The following is a 19,506-nucleotide window of genomic DNA, read 5'->3' as shown; positions in this document are numbered from 1 at the left end:
TGGCCATGGAGATCATGACAGTAACCCAAGTAAGCAAGATTTCTTGAGAAAAGAACACTTATCAGTCTGATGAGGACTTGCTTGAAGGGTCGTCTTCTCCAACGTAGGCGCTGAGAAACAGTGGCACTTGTCGTCCCTCTGTTGTCCGTGGGCTGAGTAGTCTCTAGGAGCCTGCTGCCTGGGGTTTCGGGAGTTAATGTGGTATGCACAGGCTCTGAGTCTTTAGCTTTGACAGCACAGCCAGGAATCAGGGGCTCTGCACTGTTAAGTCACTGTACCAGGAATCAGTCTCTGTACTGATACTGCGGGGACCAGGGGGTCGAAGTCTCTGCACGGGCCAATGTCTCTACACGGGTCTCAAAGCGCCCCTCTCCAGTCACAGCAGAGTCTGCTTTCATGTACTCACAAGATGCAGTCTTTCTGGGCAGTCTCCCTGTATTTGTCCTCAGACAGGGAGCTCTCTCTCTCCCGGAGCGCAGCTGCACCCTGCTCTGACCGCTGCTCACGTTGCTCTGTCCCCTGCGCGCGTGCCTTTCCCGCTCCCTGTCTGCTTCCTTCCTGTCCCAGTCTCTAAGTCTGCCCCTTGGGGAACCTGCAGCACAGCTCAATGGTTCCAGGCACAGAGGTAACCGCCCCCAGACTCTTCTTGTGTTTTACCTCCTTACATTCCCCCCCTCTTTCTGCTTGCCATTCCACGGGCGAGATCTTCAGGAGTTCCTGTTGGCAATCTTCCAGTCCTTGCACAATCTGCTGCCAGATGAATTCGTCCTGATTGTAGCGAACAGGGGGTACACCAGCCGTTGAACGTTCAGAGCGTCTCAAACCAGCAGGGGCGGTGGTGTCAACTGCTGTGGGAGGAGTCGAGGCTTCCTCCAATACGTTGGTAGTTTCAGGCACCAGCCCTGTTCCTGGGTTCCCTGGGAGAGATTGGGAGTTTTCCTCGTCTTCCACATCTACATTTATCACTGGCGCAGCCGGTGGGGGCGCTGGAACTAATTGGACTGATTCAGGATCTCGAGACAAACATGGACGCAACATATTCCTGTGCAGTGTGCGGCTGGGAGTCCCCTCTTCCGTTTCGGGCTAGACCTCGTAAACGGGACCCCCGTTGCCGAGCCGCCGCTTCACTCTGTACGCCCTTTTCTCCCACCGGTACTCTAGTTTGTTGTGTGGGCGCTTTTCCCTCACTAAGTCTCGGTCTCCAGGCCGTAGGCTGTCCCCTTTTGAGGAGCTACCTGGGGATGCTCCAATTCTTGCAGCCGGTTCTGCATTAGACGTTGAATTGTCCGCAGCCGATGACGATGTTCTTGAACCCAGGAGTACACCCCCGTCCGTGGATAGTCCTCCTCGGGTTCCAGCGCCAGCTCTGCCAGTCAATGGTTCCAAGCACAGAGTCGAGAAGGTAACCGCCCCCAGACTCTTCTTGTGTTTTACCTCCTTACAGCAGCACAACGAAGTAATCTCACCATGCTGCAAACGTTACAGCAGGGCGCCACAGAAGAGGACTAGGAGGAAGACAGCCACTGTAGCCAGCGGGAGGATAGACACGGGAGCAGGTAATTGCTCATAGAGCACAAGATTCCGCGGTATTGGCTCGGATGTTACCGTGAAATCCTAAATTATTGTAGGTCTTATACCACCTGCCAGATAACCACTCCATCTTCTCACTTCCAAAGTCCCCTAGTCCCATTATCTGTGATAGTTCCCCTTTGAGAGAATTTCCATGGACCTATTACGTCTCTTAGATAAGTCTGCATGGGGGCATAAATACATCCCAGTGGTCATGAGCTAAGCGAACCGGTACCCAGAAGCAGTTCCACTAAGGCTCTCATCCGCCAAGTGTATAGCCTGAGAGCTTGTGCATATTTTTCTCTAGGATCGGTCATCCAAAGGAGATCTTGACTGACTAAGTGACACCCTTTATTTGCAAAGTGATGAAGGAGCTGTGTAGGGTTCTCCAGATTGCCCAGCTATGAACCTTCGTCTACCATCCACAGACAGACGGCCTAGTGGAGCGCTTCAATAATACCTTAAAGGCTATGCTCAAGAAAGTAATTGAGAAGGAAGGTCAAGACTGGGAGATCTGTTTCAGTTACTGCTTTTCTCTGTCAGGGAAGTTCCTCAAGCCTCCACTGGTTTCTCTCCGTTCGAGCTCCTTTATACTTGACATCCGCGAGGGCTCCTGGATATCGCCAAAGAAACCTGGGAAGCCGATGTCCCGCCCCACTAGAGTATCATAGAGCACGTCACCCAGATGCAGGAGAGAATGGCAAAAGTGATGCTTATCATGAAGGCACAGTCAAGGGTGTATAACCAATCAGCGAGGCTCAGGCAGTTCTAGCCTGGGTACCATGTACTGCTGATTATCCCCACAGTTGAGTGCAAGTTCCTGGCCAAGTGCCAAGGCCCATACGAGGTGGTGGAAAAAGTGGGAGAGGTTAATTACAAGGTCTACTAGCCAGGACGAAGAAATCCTGTGAGCTTCTCAAACTGCAGACACATTCGGACACACTGATATCCTTTTTTGTCTTAAAGGGAATCTGTCAATCCAAAATTCGCCTATAAGCTGCAGCCTCCGGCATCAGGGGCTTATCTACAGCATTCTGTAATGCTCTAGATAAGCCCCCGATGTAACCTGGAAGGTAAGAAAAACAAGTTAGATTATACTCACCCGGGGGCGATCCCGGTGCGGTCCGGTCCGATGGGCGTCGCGGTCCAGCTCCTCCCATCTTCATACGATCGCGTCCTATTCTTTGCTTCATGCCGCGGTTCCTGCGCAGGCGTACTTTGTCTGCCCTGTTGAGGGCAGAGCAAAGTACTGCAGTGCGCAGGCGCTGGGAAAGGTCAGAGAGGCCCGGCACCTGCGTACTGTTTACTTTGCTCAGCCCTCAACAGGGCACACAAAGTACGCCTGCGCCGGAGCCGCGGCATGAAGCAAAGAATAGGACGTGATTTAGATTTAGGCATCTATGGATGTAGCTTCTGTCACATTCAGTACCCAGGGGCTTATGGGCATCAGCATGCATCCTGGAATGAGGAAAGAGGCGTTTTAGGGTTTCATCTGACATTACACTTCAAGAGAACTTGTCACCTACTCCAAAAACTGAGAAAAATACCTTGTAAAATCCCTGAACTGATTCTGCCTTTTTTTTTTTCCTTTTGCAATGCAAAATCATTGTTGAAATTTTCCCACTTGTTGGTTTGGAGAGCAGTATGTTAAATTTCTGCTTACAGACCAATTGAGAGTTTCTTCGCAGACTTCTCTGAGTGCGTGCACCTTCACCACTCACTCCCAGACACTAATTATTTTTGCTATAAAATAGTTTTTATTGTGTGAAGCCAGATAAACCAAGGAAAGGCCTGCCCACAGGCCCCGAAGCACGACCAGTCTGTCTCTATGATTAGGAACATGTTTGTGGTTTGGGGCATTGGTTTCTCTTAGAGCAGGAAGATAAGACTCTGCCTACAGTCCCACCCGAGAGCACGGACATCTTATTAACTAGAAACTTCTAACACCGATTACACAAGAACCACAAGACTGATTTGATCAACCAAGGAATCATTTTAAACAGTTTAATGGCTCCAACCTGACAGTGTCTGTAGGTTACTGTGCACAATCCTGCTGACAGGTTTGCGTTAATTAACTTCTTGAATGTGGTTTTGAGCACCTTGAGCGGTGCAGATTTTAGAATGGTGTCATGTTTCTGTATTTTCTATCATATTGGCCTCTCAAGGTCACGTCAAATGTGAGGTGGTCCCTAAAAAATGGTTTTGTAAATTCTGTTGGAAAAATGAGAAATCGCTGGTCAACTTTTAACTCTTATAACTTCCTAACAAAAAAAAATCGTCTCCAAAATTAGCACAATTTGTAAAGTAGACATGTGGGAAATGTTATTTATCTATTTCTATCTATTAACTATTTTATGTGACATAACTCTCTGATTTAAGGGCATAAAATTTGAAGTTTGAAATTTTCAACATTTTTGCCAAATTTCCATTTTTTTTTTTCCACAAACACAAATAATCGAATACTTTTTACAACTATCATGACGTACAATAAATAATCTCAGAATCAGTGGGATTCGTTGAAACTTACTTTCCAGAGTTATTACCACATAAGTGACACTGGTCAGAATTGGAAAAATTGGCATGGTCATGAAGATGAAACCAGGCTCGGGGGTTGAGTGGTTAATTACACCGGTTTAAACTTGTTACATGTATAAAAGACACCTATTCACACACTCAGTCACGCTTCAAACTGTCCACCATGGCCAAGACCAAAGATCTGTCTTACGACACTAGGGACAAAATTGTAGACCTGCACAAGGCTGGGATGGGACAATAGGCAAGCAACTTGATGATAAGGCAACAACTGTTAGCACAGTTATTTGAAAATGGAAGAAACACGAGATGACTGTCAATCTTCCTTTGTCTGGGGCTCCATGCAGGATCTCACCTCGTGGGTAAGGATGATTCTGTGAAGCGTCAGTAATCAGTCCAGAACTACACAGGAGGACCTGGTCAATGACCAGAACCACAGTCTCAAACATTACCGTTAGTAACATACTACACCGTCATGGATATAAACCCTGCAGGGCACGCAAGGTCTCTTCTTACGCCAGCACTTGTCCAGGCCCATTTGAAGTTTGCCAATGACCATCTGGATAATCTAGAGGAGGCATGGGAGAAGGTCATGTGGTCAGATGAGACCAAAATTGAACTTTTTGGTATCAACTCCACTCATCGTGTTTGGAGGAAGAAGAAGGATGAGTACAACCCCAAGAACACCATCTCAACTGTGAAGCATGGTGGGGGAAACATCATCCTTTGGGGGTGCTTTTCTGAATAGAGGACAGGACGACTGCATCATTTTGAAGGGAGAATGAATGGGGTCATGTATTACGAGATTTTGGCCAACAACCTCCTTTTCAGTAAGTACATTGAAGATTGGTCGTGGCTGAGTCTTCCTGCATGACAATGACCTGAAACACAAAGCCAGGGCAACTAAGGAGTGACTCTGTAAGGAACATTTCAAGGGTTAGGAGTGACCTAGCCAGTCTCCTGACCTGAACCCAATAGAAAATCTTTGGAGGGAGCTGAAACTCAATGCTGCCCAATGACAGCCCTGAAATCGGAAAGATCCAGAGAAGATCTGTATGGGGGAGTGAGCCAAAATCCCTGCTGTAGTGTGTGCAAACTTGGTCAAGAACTACAAGAAACATCTGACCTCTGTAATTACAAACAAAGGTTTCTGTACCAAATATTAAGTTCTGTTTTTCTATTGTATCAAATACTTATTTCATGCAATAAAATGTAAATTAATTATGTAAAAATCATACAATGTGATTTTCTGGAATTTTTTTTGTTTTTAGACTCTGCCTCTTACAGTTGAAGTGTTCCAATTATAACAATTACAGAACTCCCCATTCTTTATAGGTGGGAAAACTTACAAAATTGGCAGTGTATCAAATATCATACCTATTTTCACCACTGTAAAAAACAATATTAAAATAAGAAAAAAGGTGCTGAATTTTTAGGAACTTGAACTATAGTATTATCTAAGCAGAGGAAAAAATTGATTATAGGGGCGCAAACTTATCAGAGCATCAAAAAGAATGGCATTATGACCTCCATCTCACTTTTTTTGTCGTAGGACGCATTATTTATATTTGTAAAAAAAAAAAAAAAAAAAAAAGAAAGAACAATACAACCTCCAAGCGAAAGCGCACAGTGGAGCTATCATGTTTGTAAGGAATCCTTTTAATGATGCCTCATTCAGTGCTATTAATAGAAAAAATGCTTGTCTCTTGCACATCATATGCAAATTCTACCCAAAAATCATACGCACAAATGCAGTGTGTGGAAGACAAATAATTAGCATCAAATATGTAGCTTACTCAAAAAGTAAAAAATCATAATCCTTATTACAAGGTTACAGATTCTGATAATGTCCCAGCGTTTTACATGTACTAAGATGGCTACATAGCGGGATATAAACAGTTACCTGTATGTAACAAAGTGCTTGGTACGACTCATTCTCTTATATACTGTTGCTGACTCTTACACACTGCTACACATTGGTGTCATCTGTAACATAACATCTAATTTAGTACATACAATCGTGCCATTATGGAAAGGCTTTTACCTGACAATATGGTCTGCAGTAAAGAGAAGTACAGGTGCAGCTCACAAAATTAGAATATCATATATAGTGTGAAGTTTCCACAATCAGTGGTGGTTTGGGGAGCCATGTCATCTGCTGGTGTAGGTCCACTGTGTTTTATCAAGACCAAAGTCAGCGCAGCCATCTACCAGGAGATTTTAGAGCACTTCATGCTTCCCTCTGCCGACAAGCTTTTTGGAGATGGAAATTTCATTCTCCAGCAGGACTTGGCACCTGTCCACAATGCCAAAAGTACCAATACCTGGTGTAAAAACAACAGTATCACTGTGCTTGATTGGCAGCAAACTCACTTGACCTTAACCACTTAGAGAATCTATGGAGTATTGTCAAGAGGCAGATGAGACACCAGACCCAACAATGCAGACAAGCTGAAGGCTGCTATCAAAGCAACCTGGGCTTCCATAACCCCTCAGCAGTGCCACAGGCTGATCGCCTCCATGCCACGCCACATTGATGCAGTAATTGATACAAAAAGAGCCCTGACCAAGTATTGAGTGCATTTACTGAACATACATTTCAGTAGGCCAATATTTCGGATTTTAAAATCATTATTCAATCTGGTGTTATAAAGTATTCTACTGAGATAATGACTTTTGGGTTTTCATTCTCTGTTGGCCATAATCATCAACATTAATATAAATAAACACGTGAAATAAATCACGGTTTGTAATGACTCTATATAATATACGAGTTTCACTTTTTGTATTGAAAGACTGAAATAAATTAACTTTTTGATAATATTCTAATTTTGTGAGATGCACCTGTATCTTTGAGTTGTCTCCCTCTACCCTGACACGCGTTTCGCCCAACTTTTTCTGAAAACGAATTAATTGCAGGTCACGTCTGTTTTTCTGTGCAGTATACAATGTCACACACAGAGAAACTGCAGCTTCATCTCCCTCCTGCTCTTTATTTACTGCATTACTGCAGATGAATATTTGGGAAATACTTTTCCCTCTGCTTTTAGGCAGGGGAAGAGAGATTACAGGCTGCTGGAAGGTGAGGAGGACACAACAGTAATCTAGGTTCTATATTCATATAATCTCATGTACAAATTGTGTATGCAGAGTAAATTTTAAGAATATGGGACATTTATGCTGGCAAGTTCAGTAGATCTGACCCTTTTTGTGCAGATTGAATATGTATAATTATTGAATGTTTATTCAATGTTTAATCTTCATGTAAAGGTATTTAGTCTTCTAAATGCATTGCATTTATTTATTATGAGTTATTTAAACAGTTCTTTAAACAGAAGATCGATACGATCAGAGAAAACTTTGGCCCGCATGCCCCTCTTAACTGCTCAATCCTGTTCCTCTAAAACCAGCTTCTCCACCATGACAGAAGATCAGCTCTCCACGCTCCTGTCAAGATCACACCTCACCACTTGCACGCTTGACCTGCTACCGTCCCACCTAATTCCTAACCTTTCCACGATCTTCATCCCAACCCAACGCACCTCTTCAACCTCTCACTTACAACAGGTGTCTTCCCCTCATCCTTCAAAATGCCAAGATCACATCCATCCTCAAAAAGCCCTCCCTCGACCCATCCTCTGTGTCTAGCTATCGCCTGATATCTCTTCTCCCTTATGCCTCCAATTTACTGGAACAACACATCCATCTTGAACAGTCCTCCTACCTCTCCTCCTGCTGCTTCTTTGACCGGTTACAATCTGGCTTCCAACCCCATCACTCAACTGAAACTGCCCTAACTAAAGTCACCAATGACCTACTAACCGCCAAGAGCAAGCAACACTACTCTGTCCTCCTTCTCCTGGACCTGTCTTCTGCCTTTGACACTATGGACCACTCCCTCCTGCTACAGATTTTCTCATCTCTTGGCAGTACCGACTTGGCCCTATCCTGGATATCATCATATCTGACAGACTGAACACTCAGTGTCTCCCTCCCTCCTCACTTCGCCCCTTGTCTGTCGGTGTTCCTAAAGGCTCTGTTCTAGGACCCCTACTCTTCTCCATCTACACCTTCGGCCTGGGACAGTTCATAGAATCCCACGGTTTGCAGTACCATCTCTACGTCGATGACACGCAGATCTACTTATCCGGATCTGACCTCACCTCCTTACTTACCAAAGTCCCATACTGTCTGTCTATCTCGGCCTTCTTTTCTGCTCACTTTCTAAAACTGAACATGGACAAAACAGAATTCATCATCTTTCCCCCCTCTCACTCTGCCCCTCCACGAGACCTATCCATCAATGTCAATGACTGCTCACTATCCCCAGTCCCACACGCCCGGTGCCTCGGGGTGATCCTCGACTCTGCCCTCTCTTTCCAGCCACATATCCAAGCCCTTGCCTTCTCCTGCTGTCTCAAACTCAAAAATATTTCCCGGATCCGCGCATTCCTTGACCGTGACACCACAAAAACACTAGTGGATGCCCTTATCATCTACCGTCTTGACTACTGCAACCTCCTACTCTCTGGCCTCCCCTCTGGCACCACTCCACTCCAATCCATCCTACACTCTGCAGCCCGACGAATCTACCTGTCTCCCCGCTATTCCCCAGCCTCTCCCCTATGCCAAGCCCTTCACTGGCTTCCTATCGCCCAGAGACTCCAGTTCAAAACCCTTACAACGACATACAAAGCCATCCACAACCTGTCTCCTCAATACATCTGTGACATTGTATCCCGGTACTTACCTACACGCAACCTCCGATCCTCTCAAGATCTTCTTCTCTACTCCCCTATTATCTCTTCTTCCCACAACCGCATCCAAGACTTCTCCCGTGCTTCCCCCATACTCTGGAACTCTCTACCACAACACATCAGACTCTCACCTGTCATAGAAACCTTCAAAAAGAACCTGAAGACTCTCACCTCTTCTGACAAGCCTACAACCTGCAGTGATCCTCAACCTACCGAACCGCCTCACAACCAGCTCTACACTCTCCTAGTGTATCCTCACCCATCCCCTGCAGACCGTGAGCTCTCGCAGGCAGGGTTCTCCCTCCTTATGTACCTGTGTGCCTTGTTTTTTGCTCATGTTTAATGTATTTGTCTATATTTGCCCCCTTTTCACATGTAAAGTGCCATGGAATAAATGGTGCTATAAAAATATATAATACACTGTGTGCAGAATTATTAGACAAGTTATATTTTGATCACATGATACTTTTATACATGTTGTCCTACTCCAAGCTGTTGAGGCTTGAGAGCCAACTACCAATTAAATAAATCAGGTGATGTGCATCTCTGTAATGAGGAGGGGTGTTGACTAATGACATCAAAACCCTATATAAGGTGTGCTTAATTATTAGGCAACTTCCTTTACTTTGGCAAAATGGGTCAGAAGAGAGATTTGACGGGCTCTGGAAAGTCCAAAATTGTGAGATAACTTGCAGAAGGATGCAGCAGTCTTGAAATTACCAAACTTTTGAAGCATGATCACCGAACAATCAAGTGTTTCATGGCAAATAGCCAACAGGGATCGCCAGAAGCGTGTTGGTCAAAAAAGGCGCAAAATAACTGCCCATGAATTGAAAATCGAGCATGAAGCTGCCAAGATGCCATTTGCCACCAGTTTTGCCATATTTCAGAGCTGCAACGTTACTGGAGTAACAAAAAAGCACAAGGTGTGCGATTCTCAGGGACATGGCCAAGGTAAGGAAGGCTGAAAAACGACCACCTTTGAACAAGAAACATAAGATAAAACGTCAAGACTGGGCTAAGAAATATCTTAAGACTGACTTTTCAAAGGTTTTATGGACTGATGAAATGAGAGTGACTCTTGATGGGACAGATGGATGGGCCAGAGGCTGGATCAGTAAAGGGCAGAGAGCTCCACTCCAACTCAGATGCCAGCAAGGTGGAGGTGGGGGTACTGGTATGGGCTGGTATCATCAAAGATGAGTTTGTGGGACCTTTTCAGGTTGAGGATGGAATGAAGCTCAACTCCCAGACCTACTGCCAGTTTCTGGAAGACTTCTTCAAGCAGTGGTACGGGAAGAAGTCGGTATTGTTCAAGAAAAACATGATTTTCATGCAGGACCATGCTCTATCACATGCCTCCAACTACTCCACTGCGTGGCTGGCCAGTAAAGGTCTCAAAGAAGAAAAAATAATGACATGGCCCCCTTGTTCACCTGATCTGAACCCCATAGAGAACCTGTGGTCCCTCATAAAATGTGAGATCTACAGGGAGGGAAAACAGTACACCTCTCGGAACAGTGTCTGGGAGGCTGTGGTGGCTGCTGCACGTGATGTTAATCGTAAACAGATCAAGCAACTGACAGAATCTATGGATGGAAGGCTGCTGAGTGTCATCATAAAAAAAGGTGGCTATATTGGTCACTCATTTTTGGGGGTTTTGTTTTTGCATGTCAGAAGTGTTTATTTCTAAATTTTGTGCAGCTATATTGGTTTACCTGGTGAAAATAAACAAGTGAGATGGGAATATGTTTGGTTTTTATTAAGTTGCCTAATAATTCTGCACAGTAATAGTTACCTGCACAAACAGATATCCTTCTAAGATCTAAAAAAAAAAAAACACTCCAACTTCAAAAAATATTAAGCTTTGATATTTATGAGTCTTTTGGGTTGATTAAGAACATAGTTGTTGATCAATAATAAAAATAATCCTCTAAAATTCAACTTGCCTAATAATTCTGCACACAGTGTAATAATAAAATAATTTTCCAGAGCTGCATTAATAATACTGCAAGCTTTAGCGCTTAATTTTAACATTGAACACTTTGTGGTAAATGATGTAAGAAAAGAAAATCCTTTCTAGGTGAAAAGGCCAATGCTCCGTAGGCTCTTAAAGGTATGTGACTACTTACCTTTCACAACGTTTATTGGACATAGTAGTCTTTAGTCATTTGTTAAGCCAAAAAGCAGGGATGGCAAACGATAGCTGGTATGCCCAGGTAAGTAGAAGACAACAGTCAAGGACCTTAGATCAGAAGCACCACTTCAGCACTGAAAAAAACTGCTGGAGTGGTGATTTATTGTAAATGAACTTTGTCAGGTATTGGAGGAAATTTATATAATTCGAAATGACAGCCAGTATAAAAAAATTGTTACAAAGTGAGGTTTATTGGATGCTACAGCTGCTTGTTGGCTTAATAAATAGATTCTCGACCGGACATCGTTCTGTGTGATATGGAACGTTCACCCAATATTCGTTACAAAATATTTATGTTCCGTCACTTTATGGCCTGAATTTGGGTGTTTGCGTTTTGACTCTGCCTCGTGGGGTTGAACTTTCGCTTGTGGAAAAGAAGCTTCCTGACGTTTCAAAAAGGGAGTGTGTGCCATATCTAGAAACAAACCTGTTGACTGTTTCCAGTAGCAGCCGCAGTGTGAATGCAGCTCTGGACTTCAAACAAACTGCACTTGTGCAACATTGTAACTCCTTATTAGGCTACTTTCACACTTGCGTTTTTTTTAATCCGTCACAATCCGTCGTTTTTTGAGAATGCAGGATCCTGCATTTTCCCATAGACTTGTATTAGCGACAGATTGTGACGAATGGCCATCCGTTTCATCCGTCGTGCACTGGATCCGTCGGAAAATAGCGGTCCGTCGTGCGAAGAAAGCATTCATAGGAACATTTTTTCTGCACGTCAGAAAATCGTTCAGCGACGCATCCTGTGCTGTCTGTCGATGGATATAATGGAAGTCTATGGACGCAGGGTCCATCACTGACTGTCACACACTGGAGTCCAGCGACGGATCCCGTTTTTCCCCTCTGGGCATGCCCGGAAGGATTTTCAGATCCGGAAAAAAGTCTCTCTCTCTCATCCGTCATTACACTGAATCCGTCGCACACGGTTTTCCCTATTTTCGTGACGTTTTCGTGTCATTTTGCTGCACCACGACGGACAGCACAAAACGCATGTGTGAAAGTAGCCTAATGTTCACAGTTACTCATGGCTTTCTCCAGACTGCTTTGTATATAAATTGCCCTCTGGTGTTTGCAGGTTGTTACTTTGTGTTTTTTTTTTTTTTTTCTTCTCTCAGGATTCTTTGTGAAAGCTTCATGTACTGAAGAGTTGAGCCGCACAATTTGCGAAATCTGTATGGTTCCCCCGCATACGGATCATCCGAATGGCCTCGTGGAGTGTTTCAAATGTGAACAATGTGACAGTGGTGAGTGCAATAAAAGTAGCTGGAATTGTAGAAAAGTTTGTTACCACTGTGATGGTGCTCCGAAGTCCAGCCTAAGTGTGGCCAGACGTAAAAACTTGGAGCGGTGCCGCCATTGCCCCTTTTAAAATGGGTCACTTCAGAGCTCCATACTCGGGATCAGTGGGGGTCTGAGCGGTGGGACCCCCCATACGATCAGCTAGTTATTACCTACCCTGCTAATATGAGCTGTAATTGTGAGTTATATACATCTTCGTCCTGATTGTCCTGTTTTCTTTTTCAGGGGCCGATCTCGTAGTAAAGCAGAACTGTACAGAATCTTCTCACACGGTTTGCGAATGCTCAGACGGTCACTTTTGTGTGAGCCAAGAATGCAACATATGTATAGACTACACAGAATGTCAGCCCGGTGAATATGTAAAGAAGCCTGGTAAGGACATTACTATGTGTGACTGCGGCAAGAAGTGTATATAGTGCTGTCCAGCTATAGGGCAGGGAACCCGCACACAAGGCTATGGGGACGTCGGTGTTGGAGGTGTCATAGTCGCATATACTGCAAATAATAATATGACATGCTTTGCTATTGTGTCCCATAAAATGGCAGACACAAAGCAAACAAAATCAACCCCATTGAAGTTAATTTGGTCCATCAGACATCTGTGATGAGATGGATCCAGCAGTCGCCATGTTCTGTTGCTCCACTCTCACAACAATGAGGAATATGGAAACAAAGAATGTACCGGGTGGGCCATTTATATGGATACACCTAAATAAAATGGGAATGGTTTGTGATATCAACTTCCTTTATGTGGCACATTAGTATATGGGAGGAGGCAAACTTTTCAAGTTGGGTGGTGACCATGGAGGCCATTTTGGAGTCGGCCATTTTGGATTCAACTTTATTTTTTCCAATGGAACGAGGGTCATGTGACACATCAAAATTATTGAGAATTCCACAAGAAAAACAATGGTGTGCTTGGCTTTAACGTAACTTTATTCTTTCATGAGTTATATACAAGTTTATGACCACTTATAGAATGTGTTCAAAGTGCTGCCCATTGTGTTGGATTGTCAATGCAACCCTCTTCTCCCACTCTTGACACACTGATAGCAACACCGCAGAAGAAATGCTAGCACATTCTTCCAGTATCCGTTGTTTCAGATGCTGCACATCTTGTATCTTCACAGCATAGACAATCGCCTTCAGATGACCCCAAAGATAAGTCTAAAGGGGTCATATACTATATGGAGCACTACGAGGAGTGTATTATACTATATGGAGGACTGAGTGTATTGTAATATATGGAGGGCTATGAGGAGTGTATTATACTATATGGAGGACTGAGGAGTGTATTATACTATATGGAGGACGGAGGAGTGTGTTCTACTATATGGAGGACGGAGGAGTGTGTTATACTATATGGAGGACTGAGGAGTGTATTTTAATATATGGAAGACTGTGAGGAGTCTATTTTATTATATGGAGGACTGAGTATTATACTATATGAAGGGCTATAGGGAGTGTATTATACTATATGGAGGACGTAGCGGTCATCATCTCACGAGACCGCAATGCATTCTTGGGACCGGAGCGTCGCGAGGAACATCTCTAAACGCCTGACCTGGAATCGGGGGCCGCCGGAAGGTGAGTATATAACTATTTTGTATTTTAATTATTTTTTTTACAGGGATATGGTGCCCACATTGCTACAGTCATGGCCAAAAGTATTCACACCCCTGCGATTCTGTCAGATAATACTCAGTTTCTTCCTGAAAATGATTGCAAACACAAATTCTTTGGTATTATTATCTTCATTTAATTTGTCTTAAATGAAAAAACACAAAAGAGAATGAAGTAAAAAGCAAAACATTGATCATTTCACACAAAACTCCAAAAATGGGACAGACAAAAGTATTGGCACCCTCAGCCTAAGACTTGGTTGCACAACCTTTAGCCAAAATAACTGCGACCAACCGCTTCCGGTAACCATCAATGAGTTTCTTACAATGCTCTGCTGGAATTTTAGACCATTCTTCTTTGGCAATCTGCTCCAGGTCCCTGATATTTGAAGGGTGCCTTCTCCAAACTGCCATTTTTAGATCTCTCCATAGGTGTTCTATGGGATTCGGGTCTGGACTCATTGCTGGCCACCTTAGAAGTCTCCAGTGCTTTCTCTCAAACCATTTTCTAGTGCTTTTTGAAGTGTGTTTTGGGTCATTGTCCTGCTGGAAGGCCCATTACCTCTGAAGGAGATGCAGCTTTCTCACACTGGGCCCTACATTATGCTGCAAAATTTGTTGGTAGTCTTCAGACTTCATAATGCCATGCACACGGTCAAGCAGTCCAGAGCCAGAGGCAGCAAAGCAACCCCAAAACATCAGGGAACCTCCGCCATGTTTGACTGTAGGGACCGTGTTCTTTTCTTTGAATGCCTCTTTTTTTCTCCTGTAAACTCTATGTTGATGCCTTTGCCCAAAAAGCTCTACTTTTGTCTCTTCTGACCAGAGAACATTCTTCCAAAACGTTTTAGGCTTTTTCAGGTAAGTTGTGGCAAACTCCAGCCTGGCTTTTTTATGTCTCGGGGTAAGAAGTGGGGTCTTCTTGGGTCTCCTACCATACAGTCCCTTTTCATTCAGACGCCGATGGATAGTACGGGTTGACACTGTTGTGCCCTCGGACTGCAGGGCAGCTTGAACTTGTTTGGATGTTAGTCGAGGTTCTTTATCCAACATCCGCACAATCTTGCGTTGAAATCTCTAGTCAATTTTTCTTTTCCGTCCACATCTAGTGAGGTTAGCCACAGTGCCATGGGCTTTAAACTTCTTGATGACACTGCGCACGGTAGACACAGGAACATTCAGGTCTTTGGAGATGGACTTGTAGCCTTGAGATTGCTCATTTTGTTTTCTCAAGTCCTCAGACAGTTCTTTGGTCTTCTTTCTTTTCTCCATGCTCAATGTGGTACACACAAGGACACAGGACTGAGGCTGAGTCAACTTTAATCCATGTCAACTGGCTGCAAGTGTGATTTAGTTATTGTCAACACCTGTTAGGTGCCACAAGTAAGTTACAGGTGCTGTTAATTACACAAATTCGAGAAGCATCACATGATTTTTCGAACAGTGCTAATACTTTTGTCCACCCCCTTTTTTATGTTTGGTGTGGAATTATATCCAATTTGGCTTTAGGACAATTCTTTTTGTGTTTTTTCATTTAAGACAAATTTAATGAAGATAAGAATAACAAAGAATTTGTGTTTGCAATCATTTTCAATAAGAAACTGAGTATTATCTGACAGAATTGCAGGGGTGTGAATACTTTTGGCCATGACTGTATATACTACGTGGGCTGTGTTATATACTGTGTGGGCTGTTATATACTACGTCTCTGTGCTATATACTACGTGGGCTGTGCTATATACTATGTAGGTGTATAATATATTATGTGGCTGTATTCACACCCCTGCAATTCTGTCAGATAATACTCAGTTTCTTCCTGAAAATGATTGCAAACACAAATTCTTTGGTATTATTATCTTCATTTAATTTGTCTTAAATGAAAAAACACAAAAAGAATTGTCCTAAAGCCAAATTGGATATAATTCCACACCAAACATAAAAAAGGGGTGGACAAAAGTATTGGCACTGTTCGAAAAATCATGTGATGCTACTCTTAATTTGTGTAATTAACAGCACCTGTAACTTACATGTGGCACCTAACAGATGTTGGCAATAACTAACTCACACTTGCAGCCAGTTGACATGGATTAAAGTTGACTCAACCTCTGTCCTGTGTCTTTGTGTGTACCACATTGAGCATGGAGAAAAGAAAGAAGACCAAAGAACTATCTGAGGACTTGAGAAACCAAATTGTGAGGAAGCATGAGCAATCTCAAGGCTACAAGTCCATCTCCAAAGACCTGAATGTTCCTGTGTCTACCGTGCGCAGAGTCATCAAGAAGTTTAAAGCCCATGGCACTGTGGCTAACCTCCCTAGATGTGGACGGAAAAGAAAAATTGACAAGAGATTTCAACGCAAGATTGTGCGGATGTTGGATAAAGAACCTCAACTAACATCCAAACATTTTCAAGCTGCCCTGCAGTCCGAGGGTACAACAGTGTCAACCAATACTATCCGTCGGCGTCTGAATGAAAAGGGACTGTATGGTAGGAGACCCAGGAAGACCCCACTTCTTACCCCGAGACATAAAAAAGCCAGGCTGGAGTTTGCCAAAACTTACCTGAAAAAGCCTAAAACGTTTTGGAAGAATGTTCTCTGGTCAGATGAGACAAAAGTAGAGCTTTTTGGGCAAAGGCATCAACACAGAGTTTACAGGAGAAAAAAAGGCATTCAAAGAAAAGAACACGGTCCCTACAGTCAATCATGGCGGAGGTTCACTTATGTTTTGGGGTTGCTTTGCTGCCTCTGGCACTGGACTGTTTGACCGTGTGCTTGGCATTATGAAGTCTGAAGACTACGAACAAATTTTGCAGCCTAATGTAGGGCCCAGTGTGAGAAAGCTGGGTCTCCCTCAGAGGTCATGGGTCTTCCAGCAGGACAATGACCCAAAACACACTTCAAAAAGCACTAAAAATGGTTTGAGAGAAAGCACTGGAGACTTCTAAGGTGGCCAGCAATGAGTCCAGACCTGAATCCCATAGAACACCTATGGAGAGATCTAAAAATGGCAGTTTGGAGAAGGCACCCTTCAAATATCAGGGACCTGGAGCAGTTTGCCAAAGAAGAATGGTCTAAAATTCCAGCAGAGCATTGTAAGAAACTCATTGATGGTTACCGGAAGAGGTTGGTCGCAGTTATTTTGGCTAAAGGTTGTGCAACCAAGTATTAGGCTGAGGGTGCCAATACTTTTGTCTGGCCCATTTTTGGAGTTTTGTGTGAAATGATCAATGTTTTGCTTTTTTGCTTCATTCTCTTTTGTGTTTTTTCATTTAAGACAAATTAAATGAAGATAATACCAAAGAATTTGAGTTTGCAATCATTTTCAGGAAGAAACTGAGTATTACCTGACAGAATTGCAGGGGTGTGAATACTTTTGGCCGCTACTGTACTACATGGGCTGTATTATACACTGCATATGCTGTGCTATATACTAGTTGGGCTGTGCTATATACAACGTGGGCTGTACTATGGCTAACTAGGAGAAACAAGAGTCAAATGAACTAAACAAAAAAGGTACCATAAAACTGTATTTATTAGAAAATATGTAAAACACTAAAAGACATCATATGTATTGTATCACAAAAGTGAAATGGTGACTAAATCAAAGTGCGCCAAAAGTTCCAGATACATAGGACAGTACTCTCATATCCTAATTATTGCGGTAACTGCAGTTTATATCACATGTGTGACAGCCATTGCTTAGTATGTGTGCTCACATGTGTGAAATAGTGGCAACACATCCTCCACTATACAGCACACTATACATTGCCATGCCGCATTTACTGTATCACATCCAAAGACATAACCATATTAAAGTGCAGGGATTAATTTACCCATAGATGTCAGTGGAGGTCCGTCCTAGTCCTGGATACGTGCCCCGACGCGCGTTTCGCGTTGGTATGTGACCGCTTCCTCAGGGGGTGTGGCTAATAAGGCATCCTAGCCCATCTTATATAGTGACTAAATTAAGTCATGTGACAATATTATTAATTACCGGTGCGCTAGTGTGAGCCGCAGGAAGACGCCGCCGCCGTATCCAAGCCCTACCCCATGTGACTAGATCCCCGTCACGTGAGCGGGTCGGCGCCACGCCCACAACACGCAACAAGGAATCGTCAGCAGGAGATGGGCGCAGAGCGGCAAGCAACATGCGCCTGCGCATAAGGTGGCAAGTGCTTTGTGCAAACGTAAGTATATCTAAAATAAAAGTAAACAATTACATACATAACAAGTGCTGGGTAACTGCGCATGCGTATAACACCAGTATATTGCATGAAATTATCAAAACCTGGTGTCCCACCGGACAGCATCCACATACTCCGGAGAATGACAAAGGGAGCGCGCAGTTACACAGCAAAAGTGAGTGAAAATAAAAAATAATAACATACCATAAATATGATGTAATACCACTTTAACAAACAACATCAAAACACTAAAACATGCTGAAGATATGAATAGAAAGACTTTACTGGAGGACCATACATTAAAGAATATATATAAGTTCCATAACCCATATATAAATATATCATAGTTAAGATCATTGGGACAGGTCCATACGTTGATGTTTTCCAGACAGGGGAATTTTTATACTTCATAGTCTCATATTAGTCCACCCCAATGTTCAGATGTTCATCTCGTCTCAAGACCTTAGTTGTGGTTATCCATATTCTGTTCTTACTCCGTCCATTCCCAGTCTCAAGAGTCTCATAGGCATAATCAAAAGCATGAACGCACTAAAAAATATATGGACAAAAATACCAAATTAAAAACTGACAGGCAGATGGCAAAGAAAACAGGATAGGCAATTCCTGGACTCAAATTTTTAAAGGAAGGAAGAAAATCCATGTGTCTCATTAAGGCCATTAGGTGTAAGGGTACCAAGGGTGGTGATCCAGCGACACTCACGTTGTGCCAAAATGCGTTTGATATCATCACCCCTGATACCACATTGAATATGATCAATCCCACGTGCCATAAATGATTTGGGATTACAGTCATGATACTGCTTATAGTGGCGTGGTATGGTCTTCAGTTTTAATGGGTCCATTACCCCTTTTGCCGCCACTATATCACGTACGTGTTCTCGCACCCGTGTGCCAAGTCGGCGTGATGTTAGTCCGATATAGACCTTCGGACATCCACATACAGCATAGTATATGACCTGTGTGGTGTTACACGTAATGTGATGGTTGATAGTGAAAATCCTTTCACTATCCACAGATTCAAAAGTGGTAATACGGCTAATATTGGGACACGATATACAACCACCGCACGGAAAACAGCCCCTAGGTGGCCCACTGGATCCAAAATTAAATCCCACACGTTTAGGAACATAGTGGCTGGACACTAGTAAGTCCCTCAAATTTTTACTCCTCCTAGCAGTCATGGAGGGGTATTCATGCAGATATTTGGAGAGTAAAGGATCACTCTTGAGGATCCCCCAATGTTTCTGGAGGCAACTCCTCATCGTATTCCACTCTCCATTAAAAGTAGAGATAAACCTTACAGTGTCCTGTTGTTCACACT

At 43.5% G+C, this 19,506-nt stretch overlaps 1 protein-coding gene across 2 annotated transcripts in view; it reads left to right on the top strand.

Moving 5' to 3' along the window:
* LOC143768831 (tumor necrosis factor receptor superfamily member 14-like) overlaps positions 1 to 19,506 on the top strand; it is a 126,665-nt gene that overhangs the window by 38,978 nt on the left and 68,181 nt on the right. For both annotated transcript variants that reach the window (XM_077257462.1, XM_077257461.1), the window contains exons 3-4: positions 12,174 to 12,302; positions 12,583 to 12,729. In XM_077257462.1, the coding sequence (XP_077113577.1) occupies positions 12,174 to 12,302; positions 12,583 to 12,729 (276 nt within the window). The remainder of the gene's footprint in view (positions 1 to 12,173; positions 12,303 to 12,582; positions 12,730 to 19,506) is intronic.

The sequence above is a fragment of the Ranitomeya variabilis genome, chromosome 4, assembly GCF_051348905.1.
Source record: "Ranitomeya variabilis isolate aRanVar5 chromosome 4, aRanVar5.hap1, whole genome shotgun sequence".
NCBI lineage: Eukaryota > Metazoa > Chordata > Amphibia > Anura > Dendrobatidae > Ranitomeya > Ranitomeya variabilis.
The sequence above is the reverse complement of the archived record's forward strand: the minus strand, read 5'-3'. Positions and strand labels throughout refer to the sequence as shown.